The sequence below is a fragment of the Schistocerca americana genome, chromosome 1 (assembly GCF_021461395.2).
Source record: "Schistocerca americana isolate TAMUIC-IGC-003095 chromosome 1, iqSchAmer2.1, whole genome shotgun sequence".
In the NCBI taxonomy this organism is placed as follows: Eukaryota; Metazoa; Arthropoda; class Insecta; order Orthoptera; family Acrididae; genus Schistocerca; species Schistocerca americana.
This window is the reverse complement of record NC_060119.1, coordinates 1066712763-1066728133: the sequence shown is the minus strand read 5'-3', so window position 1 is coordinate 1066728133 and position 15371 is coordinate 1066712763. Positions and strand designations below refer to the sequence as shown.

General features: G+C 39.7%; 1 protein-coding gene across 1 annotated transcript in view; it reads right to left on the bottom strand.

Annotated features, from left to right (window-relative positions):
* The window catches only part of LOC124549794 (guanylate cyclase 32E), an 828442-nt gene that overhangs the window by 503187 nt on the left and 309884 nt on the right, over positions 1-15371 (bottom strand). The window contains exon 4 of the mRNA XM_047125268.1: positions 9564-9686. Within this exon, the coding sequence (XP_046981224.1) occupies positions 9564-9686 (123 nt within the window). The remainder of the gene's footprint in view (positions 1-9563; positions 9687-15371) is intronic.

Here is a 15371-nt window from a genome sequence, read left to right as displayed (position 1 = left end):
ACATTGAAGATTTTTCTGATGCGGTAGAAGAAACAGAAGTCGATTTAGAAGAGATAGGAGATCCAGTGTTAGAAAGAGAGCTTTGGAGAACTTAAGATCAAATAAGGCAAGAGGGGTATATAACATTCCATTAGAATTTCTAAAATTATTGGATAAGTGGCAACAGAACGACTCTTCACGTTGGTGCGTAGAATGTATGAGTCTGGCGCATACCATATGACTTTCGGAAAAATAGCACCCACACAATTCCAAAGACTGTAAGAGTTGACAAGTGCAAGAATTATCGCACAATCAGCTTAACAGCTCATACGCTGAAGTTGCTAACAAGGATAATATACAGAAGAAAGGAAAAGAGAATTGAGGATGTGCTAGATGACGAACAGTTTCGCTTCAGGAAGGGTAGAGGCACCCGAGAGGCAATTCTGACGTTGCTGTTGATAATGGAAGCAAAACTAAAGAAAAATCAAGACACGTTCATAGGATCTGTCGACCTAGAAAAAGCGTTCTACAATGTAAAATGGTTCAAGATGTTCGAAAATCCGAGAAAAATAGGGGTAAGCTTTAGGAAGGGACGGGTAATACACAATACGTTCAAGAGCCAAGAGGGAATAATACGAATGGACTACCAAGAACGAAGTGCTAGGATTAAAAAGGTTGTAAGACAGGGATGTAGTCTTTCCTCCCAACTGTTCAATCGGTACATCGAAGAAGCAGTGATGGAAATAAAAGAAAGATTCAGGAGTGGAATCTAAATTCACGGTGATAGGATATCAATGATGCGATTCACTGACGACGTTGCTATGCTGAGTGAAACTGAATTACATTATCTGCTGAATGGAATGAACAATCTAATGTCTACAGAACATGGATTGAGAGTAAATCGAAGAAAAACGAAATTAATGAGAAGTAGCAGAAATGAGAACAGCGAGAAACTTAACGTCAAGACTGATGGTTAGGAAGTAGATGAAGTTACGGAATTCTGCTACGTAGGCAGCCAAGTAACCAATGACGGATGGAGCAAGAAGGACATCAAAAGTAGACTAGTCCTGGCAAAAAGGGATTTTCTGGCCAAGAGAAGTCTACTAGTATCAAGCATAGATCATAATTTGAGAAAGAAAATTCTGAGAATGTACGTCCGGGGCACAGCATTGTATGGTAATGAAACATGGGCTGTGGGAAAATTTGAACAGAAGAGAATCGCAGAATTTGAGATGTGGTGCTACATGCGAGTGTTGAAAATTAGGTACACTGATAAGGTATGGAATGAGGAGGTTCAGCACAGAATCGGAGAGGAAAGGAATATGTGGAAAACACTGACAAGGAGAAAGGCAGGGTAGTAGCGCATCTGTTAAGACATAAGGGAATGACTTCCATGGTACTAGAGGGAGCTGTAGAGGGCAAAAACTGTAGAGGAAGATAGAAATTTGAATACACCCAGCAAATAATTGACGACGTAGGTTACAACTGTTACTCAGAGATGAAGAGGCTGGTACAGGAGATGAGTTCGTGGTGGGCTTAATCAAACCAGTCAGAAGACTGATGTCATAAAAACAAGAAAACGATATTACCATCTGTATATGTGCATATCGCTACCCCACGATTTTTGTCACCTCAGTGTATATGTGGTTCAGTTAAAAGTTACATCCCCTATGTACTTGACAGGAGTTTGGAGAGAGTAGACGCAGGTGTACATATAGAAACTTTGCCCTTCGACGAGACATTGCCTGTTAAATTCACAATAATTTTTTCTGTGTGACTGATGCTCCAAGAATTCTCATAACGCTAAACAGTAACTATCGTTATAGCATGGCGTACTCAACTCGTAACAAGCTCATAAGCAAAACTGTAAAATTCTGCCACCTTGAGATTCTTCTTTCATGGACTGTGGGTGATGTCTTATGGCATGTTTCTGTTGAATGTTGGATAGCGAAAGGGAACACATACACATGCTTCTTCTTCATGCCCTACACGTTTCCTGCCATTTTGCATTAACGCTACCACTAGCTGTAATTCCGAAACAGTTGTATGCTTTACAGACCTGATCTGAGTGTTGAGAGTTCTCTGTGCTTAGCAGAAGCTCATGTCTTTCTCTGCTGGTAGATGCAGTTTCTCTTTGGGACAGCGCCGAGATTATATTGGCTTACACTCATGAGTGCTGCTTAGGATAAGGCAGAGGCGGTATAATCCAAACGGTATTATCAATTAACCGTCGGCGACAACTTTCGGTACCGCAGTGTGATCACCAGCGAGGATTGAAACGGCTGATAAGGAACGGCTTGGACGTAAGAATGTTGATGTATGCTGATGGAGATGAAACCCGAGTTCTTGCTCTTAATACCAACAGCTCGGTACCATTCTCATGTGACACGAAATTTGGTTCTACAAAGTGCATCCGTTGTGCTAAATTTCGACGAAACAAATCATCAGTCACCATGCTGCTGTGAACTGCTGCAGTTGACATACCGAGATTTGCGATTATTCATACACCAATGTCATCTCAGGTCAACTTCAACGGTACTCTATTAACTGAGAGTTAGAACTAAACAACAGCAACTATTACTAACTCATTTCTTGGAACACTGATTGGTCCAGGTTACTTGGCGTTCTTTCTAGTTGTACATCTGTCTGTCTTGTTGTACAACATGGATATTTCAGAGCGGCAGCATTTTAGTTCATGCAGTGGGACTGAGGGTAGTCACTCTGAATAGTTCCTATGGTCTTAAGTAGCTTCCATGTAGTGAAAGGTTTTTATGTCTGCAATGAATAAAGTATTCGTCTAATATTATCCGTGATAGATACAAGATCGTGGTTGTTACAATCGTCGTTAAAATGGAGGAGTGGTCACCTTTCACAATGAAAAAGCACTAAGAGCGTCAATTTAATGTTTTTGTAGTCTCAAAAGCCTATGAGCGTACACTTTAAAATTGATTAAGTATTCATTCCGACTATTAGTTCTTTACCTCAAAGTCTTTATGACTGCATTATTTTGATCGTAATGTTTTGTACACAACTTATACCGCGTTTTATTTCCAGTATTACGGCGACATGGTACTGAAAGTAAATCGATATTCAGTGCTGCTTCCAAAAATTCGTTCCGAGCCCAAAGACGGAAGAGCGATAAAGCCCATATTCTTGTGACTCCCGCACGATGGCTGCGTACTGCAGCTCGAAGTAGCCCATATTGAAAATCCGTAAAACATTACAGAATCTGTTGAAATGGAAAGTGAATTGTCGTAAGGAAGGACTTTCATCTCTGAATATTTGTTTGCCAGGACCTGTGGATACTTCCACACTTTGATAGATTTAAATAATGGCAGTGTCTGAAATAATTGTAGTCGTCGCGATAAGTGTAGTTGTGGGAATGAAGATAAAACATCTATAAAAGTGAACTGAATGGCGTCAAATAATAATCATGAATTAATGGTACTTACTTCCTTGTCTATGCATTTCCATGCACATAATTTTCAACAAAGCTTTTTACAGAGTATTACAGTACCTAGGTGAGGTTATATCTGACGTAAAAATGTAATCTTCGTGTACATTTTGTTTTTGTTTCCTTTAAGGAATACAAATATGTTAGTTCATTTAGTTACCCTTGGAAAGACTACCTTTATCCTTGAGTAAAGACGCGATCTGGTAAATACAATCCCACTCTTTGAAGCATTTGTCCCTGCGACATTTGAAGATTAGAACGTGGCGTTCTCATCTCATTTGGTATATCACATAGGCCGCAGTATCCTCCAACTGTCTTTTGGGAGTTTAAATGCATTTTATATTTTATGCTACAGTAGCAACGCGTAAGTATAGTATAGAAGCAGCAATTACCAATATATTTTTGTGTCCAAAAAGTATCCAAAATTGTGTTTTGCTTTCGGAATGTTTTGTGCTGGCTTGTAAGACGGGCAGACATAAGCCACTGTCAGTAAGGCCTCACAACCAATAAGTTTAATTCGACGAACATTTTCAACACAGTAAACACCTTAAGCTGTAGGAGCAACAGGTAAATGAAAATTCAAGGCGACAATGTTTGTCTTTCTGGAGCTATATTAGTTTAGAAAAGTCAACTTGTACGACGGACACAGGACTGTCACAGTGGTCACGTTTATTACCTATGACAATGGGGTGTATTCAAATTATCCGGTTAATAATGACTTTAAAATAAATAAAATGGTATTTGTAATAAGACAATATGAAAATGGAGTCTCTTATTCGTGATTAATAAATTAGCTTCGTAAAATATGGGTATGCAGCTGGGCATCCATGATGCACTTTTGCCTATGACAGCCAAAAGTCGCCTTTGTGCTAAAACGTTCCACAAATATTAAGTGCAAAATCGGTATGCAATTTCAGAATCCTGTTATAAAACCTTTTTAATGATATCTGATTTCATCACTGAACGATTAGTATGTGGTGAGAAAAAAGGATGCTGACTTGAGAAATAATAAACATGATTTAGCGAAGTCTAGAACTTTAAAATATTACATCAACAGACGATTTTAAATTACTAAAATAATTCCAAGAGTGCCATCTTATTTGCACGGAAGTGTAAACCACAGAACATGAGTACAGTTGTTGAAACATAGTATGTTTTGATTTCGGCATTGCGTACTCCCTTCGCGAAAGCACTCTCACAGGAAAATGTGGACCGGATGTTGTGCCATTTTACCAGACGTAACACGCAGTAAGAATAGTCCAGGCACGGGGAGATTCGACACTGAGAGCACTTAAAATGTTGCAACTCAGGAAAACGTGGCGTAACATTTAATCTCATTCTCGGAAGTATAAAAATCTTATGAAGTTTACAAGTAAATGGAAATTATCGTTTTGTCTGCGATGTACTAAACTGTACTCCGTAGTCCATGGAAAATGGGACAGCACTGTCCTGCGACTCCTATAACCTCATATCACATCCTTCTGGCATTTTACATCAAATTTTGACTGCCGTATACTGTTAAGTACAGAGAGGTAACATTCTCAGATTCTCACTTCATACGATGATTTTAGCTTGCATTGGTGGCACTTTTTGTGTCAAGGGCGCCTGTTCACAGTGTCCTGAAACGTTTATAAAACGAACTTCTAAAATGTAGCTGAGCGACCACATGAGTATGACCAAATACCTGTCCAGAATCTTAGCCGCTAAAAAACTCCGGGTGACAGCTAATGCTAAACTAGCGTATGGTTGTAAGTGTTATATGGAAATGAGTTATCAACAAGAAGCCCGAAGCCCCTCACCAGCATGCCACATCCAAGTTATATACAAGTATTGAACGACTATGAATCATTACGGAGCTGAAATATCCAACCAAAAATTTGCAAAAAATATCTTGAAGAACATAAAAACCAATATCCTCACGTCAGACGTAAACTCTGAGTGGTATGATAATATCAGTGAGGAAGTTATGACGGGAGACAAACTGTAGAAGATTAAAATGTGACGTTACTGCCAATTGGTAGACACGCTAGTACATACTTTTTTTTGAGAGACCGCTCTAAGGTCTGGACAAGGAAAAACGTTGCAGTTATCAACGGATCACAGTGTCAATAAAGGAGGTGCTCTATCCAGACTGCATTTTATACCCCAGCAAGTTACACAATAGTTGTACCTGGCTGCTTGGAAACCATCGTGAACTACATTATTAAAAATGAAGTTGCAAACTTAGAATAATTTATTTATGAGGAAGCATAACACTTTAAATCAGAAAAATACCAAAACCACAAAAAATGTTTTCAAAAGTTCGTTATTTATACTTTCGCATAAGAATGTAAGTCGGATACCATAACCTGGATTAGAAGAAACATGTTAAGAGCATATTCTGACGTTTTACTGTAGTAACCTGTTCTCTCGTGTAATATTGGGAGAGACTTCTGACGGAAAATCACAATATTTTATCTTATTATTTTCTTTGAAAACAACTCCATAACATTGAGGAAAATTATTTAATTTGTATCTTATTTTATATATCAGTTCATGCCACGTCTGAGCGATGGACGGCAAAATCTCTACTGGTCATAAAAAAACTGCAAAGCAGTCATAACATACATTCAAAAGAAGAAAGATTTAGTTTTAAGGCGGATGTTTTCCTACTGTTTTTAATGTAGGTTTCACCTTTCTACAACGTGAGTAATTGCCAGTATCGACAGGTGGTTCGGATTCCGTTTTAAACTGTTGGTGTCCTGTTTCCGGTTGGATAGGTACGGTAGATTAGGGATACGCAAGTCGTCTGAAAGATTTCCACTCAGCCGGCGAGCCACATGGAAATATTATCATCTTCTTATGACTCGTCTTTTTCAGCGTCTGTATTTTGTTTGTTGAACCTTTAGAGCACCAAACAGTAAAGTCATAAGCGTCCAATTTGCTACTAAAAATTGGTTATTTTTTGCACGGAAAGCACTTCGTTGTCCTTGAGATCCTTCACATATGAAGTGAAGATCTCTTCATCTCCAGCAATAGGATTGTCTTGACTGTAGATACCCTGCCCAAGACAAGATCTGGATGAAAATTACCTATTGATGAAAAAACAGGTCGTTGCTGTCCAGTCGTTTCCATGGATTTCTACTGCTATTGTCATATTGTCATTAGAACGTCATAATAGATTGGAACGGAAATATTTAGTAGAGCTCTTGATGCTACACTATACTGAATTCGCAGGTTCGTCTTGCAGGTAAGTATAGACACCTAAGCGATTAGATGACTGGTACATTTATTGATACTATTTTTAAAGTTATTTTAGCTATTGTGTAACATCTCACGTGAGTGTGGTTGTTTGTGACTCATTGTATCCGAGATATGGCTTTCGGTGCTTGAAAATACAGCTTCAAATTATCCAGGTCGTGAAGAATTTGTACTGTTAATCAACGACTTTGACCAGTGGCGTAATGATAATGGCTGTGTATCGTCACTTCTTCATTTTTTTAAAGCTACATTTGCAGAGAAACGTTCTTTGTTACAGCCTCACTGATTTCGAGATGTAAAGGGACAGTCACTAACTGTAGCCACCTAGAATAACTCCGAAAGTATGATAGGAGCTGAAACGTCTGTGGGACAAATGTTGCATGGGACAACGGGATCCATAATATGACGTTGGTTTTTTATTGCTTCAGAGATATGAAGGCCAACTTTTTTCTTTTTTTTTTCAAATGGAGTGCTATAGTTTGGTTCTTATTTTCTCATAGCGGCTATCGAGACCAATCCAATAATGTGTAGCAGTAAGGTCTTTGGAGGGCAATAGAGGTCAAAACGTTGGATTAACACCCATTTACGGAAGGTGTTCGAAGTGATGAGCATTGGTATTAATGCAGAGCTGCAATCTTCTTATCATGGACTTGATGGTATTCCTTATCATTTTGGCACTTATCGAAGTACACGCTCTGATAATTCTCGTTCGTATATCGTGCAAATGGTAAATATTCACCGAATACGGCGTATCCATCTAACGTGGCATTGGCATGCAAACACCATTCGACGGTTTCGCAATACAACACTAATAGGAACGATAAGGCTAGTATCGTCGAATCAAATGAATGTGAATGATGTATTCCTTCCAAAAACGAGTCGATATGCTTCTCGTATACGGAGAATGCCATCGAAATTCAGTAAGAGCTAGAGACTTATACACTGAAAGATATCCTCAAAGTACTCACCCTATACGTCATACATTTATATATATGTATTATAAATTGAGAACAACTGGATCTTTAATGCATCGAAAACATATCCAGCAAAGGAATGTTACTAACGAGGAAACGGAAATTGGTACTCTTGCAATTGTGGTTCGAGATCCTTGTCTTAGTTCGTGTCAAATCACAAGGGAATCTGGGATGAGCCACAGCAGTGTTGTTCGTGTTCTGCATCGTCATAAATATCACCCTTACTATATCAGTCTCCATCAAGAATTAATTGGTACGGACTGTATGCGTTGCATTGAATTCTGCCGATGGACTCAGCTTCAGATTCAGAGGGATGACACATTTATTGATTTGATTTTATTTACCGACGAGGCTACATTCACGAACCACGGAAATATTAATTTGCATAACGTGCGTTATTGAGCAACTGAAAATCCATGTTGGCTGCGGCAAGTTGCACACCAAAAACCGTGGTCGGTGAACGGTGTTCAATTCTGGAAGACAGAAGTATAGGTCCCTGAATCATCGAAGGAAATCTTAATGATAGGAAGTACACCAGATACCTTCAAGAATCATTAGGTCTGTTATTGAAAGAAATACCTTTAGGAACAAGGAACAGAATGTGGTATCAACACGGTTGGGGTCCGGCACATTTTTCGCTGATGGCTAGAAATGAGTTGCGGAGACAATTCCCAGATCATTGGATTGGACCCAGAGGAGATGTGTCGTGGTCGTATCGTACACCAGACCTGACGTCTTTGGATTTTTTCTTGTGAGGCTGCGTAAAAGACATTGTTTATAAAGACATTCCAACCACACCTGAAGACATACGAGAGAGAATTCTCAGAGCATGTGTTTCGATAAGTGCCGATGTGATAAGGAATACCACTCAGTCCATGATAAAAAAATTGCAGCACTGCATTGATACCAGTGGTCACCACTTCGAACACCTTCTGTAAATGGACGTTCATTCCACATCTGTGGCCTTCGATGACCTTCAAATACCTTACTGTTACACATCATTGGATTCGTCTCGTTAGCCGCTATCAGAAAATAAGTACCAAACTACAGCACCCTAATAAAAAATAAGTTGACCTTCATATCTCTGAAGCGACCCCACCTAGCAACAAAAAACCAGCGTCATAATATTATGGGCCCCGTTGTCCCATGCACCTCTTGTCTCGCAAGCTTTGCAGCCCCTATCATACTTTCGGAGATATTCTTGGTGGCAACAGTTAGTGACTCACTTTGTATATCTCTGCTGTGTGGAAACAAAATTTTTCAGTTTCCACAATGTTTTATATATTGCGAAAATTGGATACTACAGTGGTTCGAGTTTTGACGGTTTGGGGGGGGGGGGGGGGGTGGAGTGGAGGGAAAGTAGGGGTTATTAGAGTTGATTAATCCAAATTTTGTAAGAAGACTACGGAGGGGCGCTGATATTGAGGGACTGTCAGTTATGGAGTCAAAGGCATGGTGCTATTGGGGGGGGATATTATTACCGATAAGAGATCCAACGAAGTAGAAAACCGATTCTCTTTTGTTTTGGTAAACGTTTCCGTTATTAATCTGCGACTGACCATAGTAGTTGTAACTCGAGCTACTTTTTCCTGATGTAAAAAATTATCGCAATCAAAACTATCTGCTTCATTAGCGGTAGAAAATGTGGTTAACGAAATAACGATGTAGTCGTGTTGCTTACGCACAGATGCCATTTCCGTTACGTCACTGGACAACGCAGGTACGTAGTGGCTTCACTTTAACTACATTCCCTGACTCGTGATTAGTCTGCAAGGACTTCCCATATTGTTGCATCATTTGTTTTACAATATGTAGGTGTGTAAATGTCTATATTGCACAACTATATATTGTCAGAGTAATACCAGAATGTATAACAGAAGGAGTTGATGGTTTGTCATCGAGTTGAATGCTCTTACCTGTGTCCAGTTGAACGCCAGTAGCACGGAAGCCACCGACTTTGAGATCTGTGTGTCCGGTGGGCGCGTGCGGGCGAACGTCGGGAACACGACCTTATCCGACGTCTCTTGGTGCGTGCAGAACTGTAACACGCAACAGAAAGGCATCGGTGAGAAAGATTCTCATGCGTTATAGGTTTCTTAGCTAACTTTACATTCGTTACTGAGACACAAGCAGAGCATTTTTGGACTCATATACGTTCTCTAAGATTTCTCTAGAAATTTCCAATAAAATGAAAGTAGTTTTACTCATCATCATCATCATCATCATTTAAGACTGATTATGCCTTTCAGCGTTCAGTCTGGAGAATAGCCCCCTTATAAATTTCCTCCACGATCCCCTATTCAGTGCTAACATTGGTGCCTCTTCTGATGTTAAACTTATTACTTCAAAATCATTCTTAATCGAATCCAGGTACCTTCCCCTTGGTCTGCCCCGACTCCTCCTACCCTCTACTGCTGAACCCATGAGTCTCTTGGGTAACCTTGCTTCTCCCATGCGTGTAACATGACCCCACCATCTAAGCCTGTTCGCCCTGACTGCTACATCTATAGAGTTCATTCCCAGTTTTTCTTTGATTTCCTCATTGTGGACACCCTCCTGCCATTGTTCCCATCCACTAGTACCTGCAATCATCCTAGCTACTTTCATATCCGTAACCTCAACCTTGTTGATAAGGTAACCTGAATCCACCCAGCTTTCGCTCCCATACAACAAAGTTGGTCGAAAGATTTAACGGTGCACAGATAACTTAGTCTTGGTACTGACTTCCTTCTTGCAGGAGAGAGTAGATCGTAGCTGAGCGCTCACTGCATTAGCTTTGCTACACCTCGCTTCCAGTTCTTTCACTATGTTGCCATCCTGCGAGAATATGCATCCTAAGTACTCGAAACCGTCCACCTATTCTAACTTTGTTCCTCCTATTTGGCACTCAATCCGTTTATATTTCTTTCCCACTGACATTACTTTCGTTTTGGAGATGCTAGTCTTCACACCATAGTCCTTACATTTCTGATCTAGCTCTGAAATATTACTTTGCAAAATTTCAATCGAATCTGCCATTACAACTAAGTCATCCGCATATGCAAGACTGCTTATCTTGTGTTCACATATCTTAATCTCACTCAGCCAATCTATTGTTTTCAACATATGATCCATAAATAATATGAACAACAGTGGAGACAGGTTGCAACCTTGTCTTCCCCTGAAACTACTCTGAACCATGAACTCAATTTACCGTCAACTCTAACTGCTGCCAGACTATCTATGTAAAGACCTTTAATTGCTTGCAAAAGTTTGCCTCCTATTCCATAATCTCGTAGAACAGACAATAGCTTCCTCCTAGGAACCCGGTCATATGCCTTTTCTAGATCTATAAAGCATAGGTACAATTCCCTGTTCCACTCATAACACTTCTCCAATATTTGCCGTAAGCCAAAGATCTGGTCCTGACAACCTAAGAGGGCTAAACCCACACTGATTTTCATCCAATTGGTCCTCAACTAATACTCGCACTTTCCTTTCAACAATACCTGAGAAGATTTTACCCACAACGCTGATTAAAGAGATAATTTTACTAATGCTAAATAAGCTGTTGATGCTGTAATTATTTCTGCAACATCACTTTTCAAATGATTGCGTTAAGTGTGAGAAATTTTCTTCCACTAATAGCTTTGGCCAAAGATTATATCTGCTTTGACAGTTTATTTACTGAGAAGTTAGTCATCAGGTTTTCCGAATCCTTGACGTTGCACTGAGAGGAGATTTCTAATGATGAAATCAACAGAAGACTCGGTGAAATCGCAGCAGTCGTTCACTAGTGATTGACATTATTATTTGAAGTCTCTTAGCCCAACGAAAGCAATTTTATGTGTAGACTCAAAAAGCAGAAGGAAGAATAACGACATAAGTAAATTCTTAGCGCTTGGGTGCGTCCATGCGTCCATGACTTCAGAAAGCAAAAAGTACATTGTGTTTCAGAAGACGGTATAAACGCAGCAGAGTACGCTAAATCTACGAAATCAATTACTTGATAGAAATCACAACAAAAAACACAGAAATTTGGGTTCACTGGAGTAATAGTGATAGAAACTACTGTTTTAGACCAAAACTTGGAAGGCCATGAAAAATCATTATGTGAAGTGAGTCGGCTTTGAACTGCATCGCGTCCCTACAGTTAGATGATACGATTGACTTTCATGTGTTGAAATGCTATATCGTTTATTCGTAACACCATTTCGTGTCGTTGGAACTTGGCGCTTTTGTGACCGACGTCCGTAGGCGTTGAAGTTCTGACAAGTATGAACTTATCTTCTCCCACTTTATTTAGCAGTACGACTCGTAATTTTTGAGATTGTTTAAGTAAAACTATCGCGAGTTTTCTCTCCATTACTACAATTCACAAATGGTCGATTAAAATTTAACTACGCAGATAAAGTGGTCTTTGAGAGCATATGTGCACTGTGACCCATTTTAGCTAGAATTTGCTTCTCTGTGGATGTACGTCTGCACTGAGAATTCGGGAGTTATATTAGTTAAACGTGTTGTTTGCTCCTTTCGCCCCGTAGATTCTTTCACCTTAATTTCATGACCACGTCGAGAGAGATATGACGTAGGCCACCAGTTTTTAGCAAAACATACTTCGAATACTTGTCCTCTTGAACTTATCCGACATGGTTTCGTGAGAATGACGTGACAGCAAGTGTTTCCATTTTAGTTCACTGAACAGCTGTGTCACTCATTCGTATACCTAACTGTTCGTTTGCAACAGTGCAATCTCTAAATTTCTTATTGTGTCCGGCGCACTAATGTAGCACCAAAAATATCAGATCAGTGTTCTAGAATACTTCTCATCATCTCCTTTTGTGGTATGTCCATAGTACATGTGCAGGCTCCTACGATTCATAATAATGTTGTAATCGGATTTATTTTCCTCTTTACCGGGGTTATTCCGAAATTTATCTACATTTAAAGAAATCTACTCCAGGCTTCAAGACTTTGTAACTAGAAGTCTAAGAAGCCGACCTTGGCTAGTGTACTTTATGGGTCGCAGGTGGCGGATAATGAACGTTCCACCAGATATGGTGGACAGCTGCGAATACAGAACAAGCATTCCCGGACCAAGGCAAAATAAAACGAAATCCACTTTGCGTCTGTCTTGTAGCAAGCGGCAAGGTGGTCAGTGTCTGTTCACTAGTGGTGGGGCTGAAACATATTCTGGAACTAATAGTTCCAGTCTCAATACTCTCAATTCACTCAGTGAGTCTATCCAACCCCACCTGATTTCAGGTACAATCATCATGGAGCGTTTTCATAATCACAATATTACCCCAGGTGGTCAATCCACTAGCAGTATTACTGGCACAACTACTCTTTCGGATTCTGGGGCTGCCAGGTTAAAATGCAGTGTGATTCAACAGAGGAAATCAGAGTCTTCTGGCCAACTTAAAACCAAAACAAATAAATTTTTTGCAACACTTAACATACAAACACTTTTGAAAGCAGGTAAACTTCATAACTGGGAGATACATTAAAAGAACAGAAGATTCAAATGTTGGCACATGAAGAACCACGAATGACGGACAATAATGGATTTATGTAATGGATTTAGGTAATTACCGTCTTTTTAAAAGTAAAAGTGATAGAAGAATACTTAATAATACATCTCATCTGAGAGATGCTTTTGCAGTCTCCAAAAATAATTTAAATTCGACAGCAGAGGTAAAACCCATTAATAATAGACTAATGACAACTTCTCTGAAATGCGCAAATAACGCCTACACTTTAATTAATGCCCATATGCCTGTTAATGAGCATAGCCGTAACAAAGTCTGAAGAAGTTAATGAAGCTTGGGAATCTTTAGAAAGCATCACCACGAAAATTCCCTCAAAAGCTGTTAAAATTTTAATGGGAGATTTTAATGCTCATTTAGGCAAAGCGAAGAAATATAAGAAAACGGTGGTAGAATTTCCTGTGCATAAATTGCCTCAAAAATGAAAATAGCTGCTTGGGTCTTAACAGCCAGGAAAATTGTAAGGTACTTCCTAATTATTTTGAAAAATTATTAAACTGTCCAGAACCAGCGAATAAATTCCAGCCACAGCAAACTAATAACACCAACGCCGACTCTAAATAACTTGACTAAATGGAAATAATTAAACAAATTAAGAGATTTAGAAACAATAAGCATTGCAGTACTACTGAAATCAGCTGACCCTAGCACTTTAAAATAGATCACTCAACTGATAGGACGTATCGGGCAAACTGAGAAAATACCTGAGGACTGGAAAACTGCTCTAATTCATCCATTGCATAAAAAAGGGGATAGAACCTATGTTAATAATCACCGAGGGATCTTAATAATCACCGAGGGATCTTTCTTCTCCCGGCCACACAAAATTCTCTTCATAGTTTATTTGATTGAGCCCAAGAACAGTTAGAACCCAAAATTGGTGAATACGAAGCAGGCTTTAGACCAAACAGATGCTGTCTGGTACAAATTCTTAATTTAAAACTAATCCTTAGGACTGAAAGGATTACTGGTGACCACATTGTATGTACAGTCATGCTCAAAACTATCCGAACGACCTGAATTACATTTCGCCTGATTCGCATGCAACCCACATAACGCAGCTGTCTAACAGCTCCTCTAATCGCTCCTTAATGCCGTGAGGTAAAGCTTTGTGGTGGACAGGGATTCGAAGCCAGAACCTAATCGGATTGTTACCAAAGCACAATCAACTGTGACATATCGGATTTTCTCGGCAGTAGCTAGATGTTTTAACTGAAATGACGAGACGAAACATTAATTTTTTTTTTCCTTTCCAGGACTCCAACCCGGCACCTATCGCTGTTATATTCTAGAGAAAAAGAACGTTAAATATAGGTTTGTTACACCAGTAGCGACATGTGAGCATGTTTGAACTAGAAATAATATGACGAAGAGTTCAGTGCTGACTGGGAATCGAACCCCACACATATCGTTGTTGACTACACACAAAGCGACGTCAGATACCGAATTTTTCTCCACCAGCAGCTAGGAATAACATCCTTGAACTTACAGTCATTGAGGTTACCAGAAGTAAAGTAAATCTGTTTGTGCCTCTTAAAAGAAAATGCCTGAACCCACGCATTCACCTGTGACAGTTTGTTCCACCATATCATTGTGGCCACATTTCCCAGCCCCAGAAGTGTAGACCTACGAAAGAAATATAAAAACAACTATGAGAGTTACTGATTTATGAAGCTTAGTTAGCAGCCACTTCTGAGTATTATTAGTAACTACGATCCAGTCCCTAAACCTAGTTACAGAAATGCGAAGCAGACGCATTACGGATTCCAGACTGTAGCAGCCGCGTCTTTGCGATGCCAGCTGTGGTCACTTCACAGCCCGCTGTAGGATCACATCGGTTCATCTTCTTCCTGCTGGTACTGAGACTTGGCAACAAGGCAATGTATGTTTGCAACTCTGTGATCGACGAGTTACTTCCTGGTGCTCACGAAATTAAGTCTCAAAGCTCACTTGATTTATCCTCTCATTTCCACTGATAAATCTGAGTTGTTATCGCTTGAGGTGCAACAAACGATTGTAAATTTACAGTTTTCAGCCCAGGAAAGCCGTTGCGCATGGAAATCGCAACTAATCTCGTCCTTCAAATAGCGCATTACGAGTTCTACCCACCACTGGCCTCGTAAGAAGAAGCTAGGACACATACTCCTTCTCTAGCTGTGTGCTAACGTGCTGACCTCTGAAAAGCCGTCCGCTATG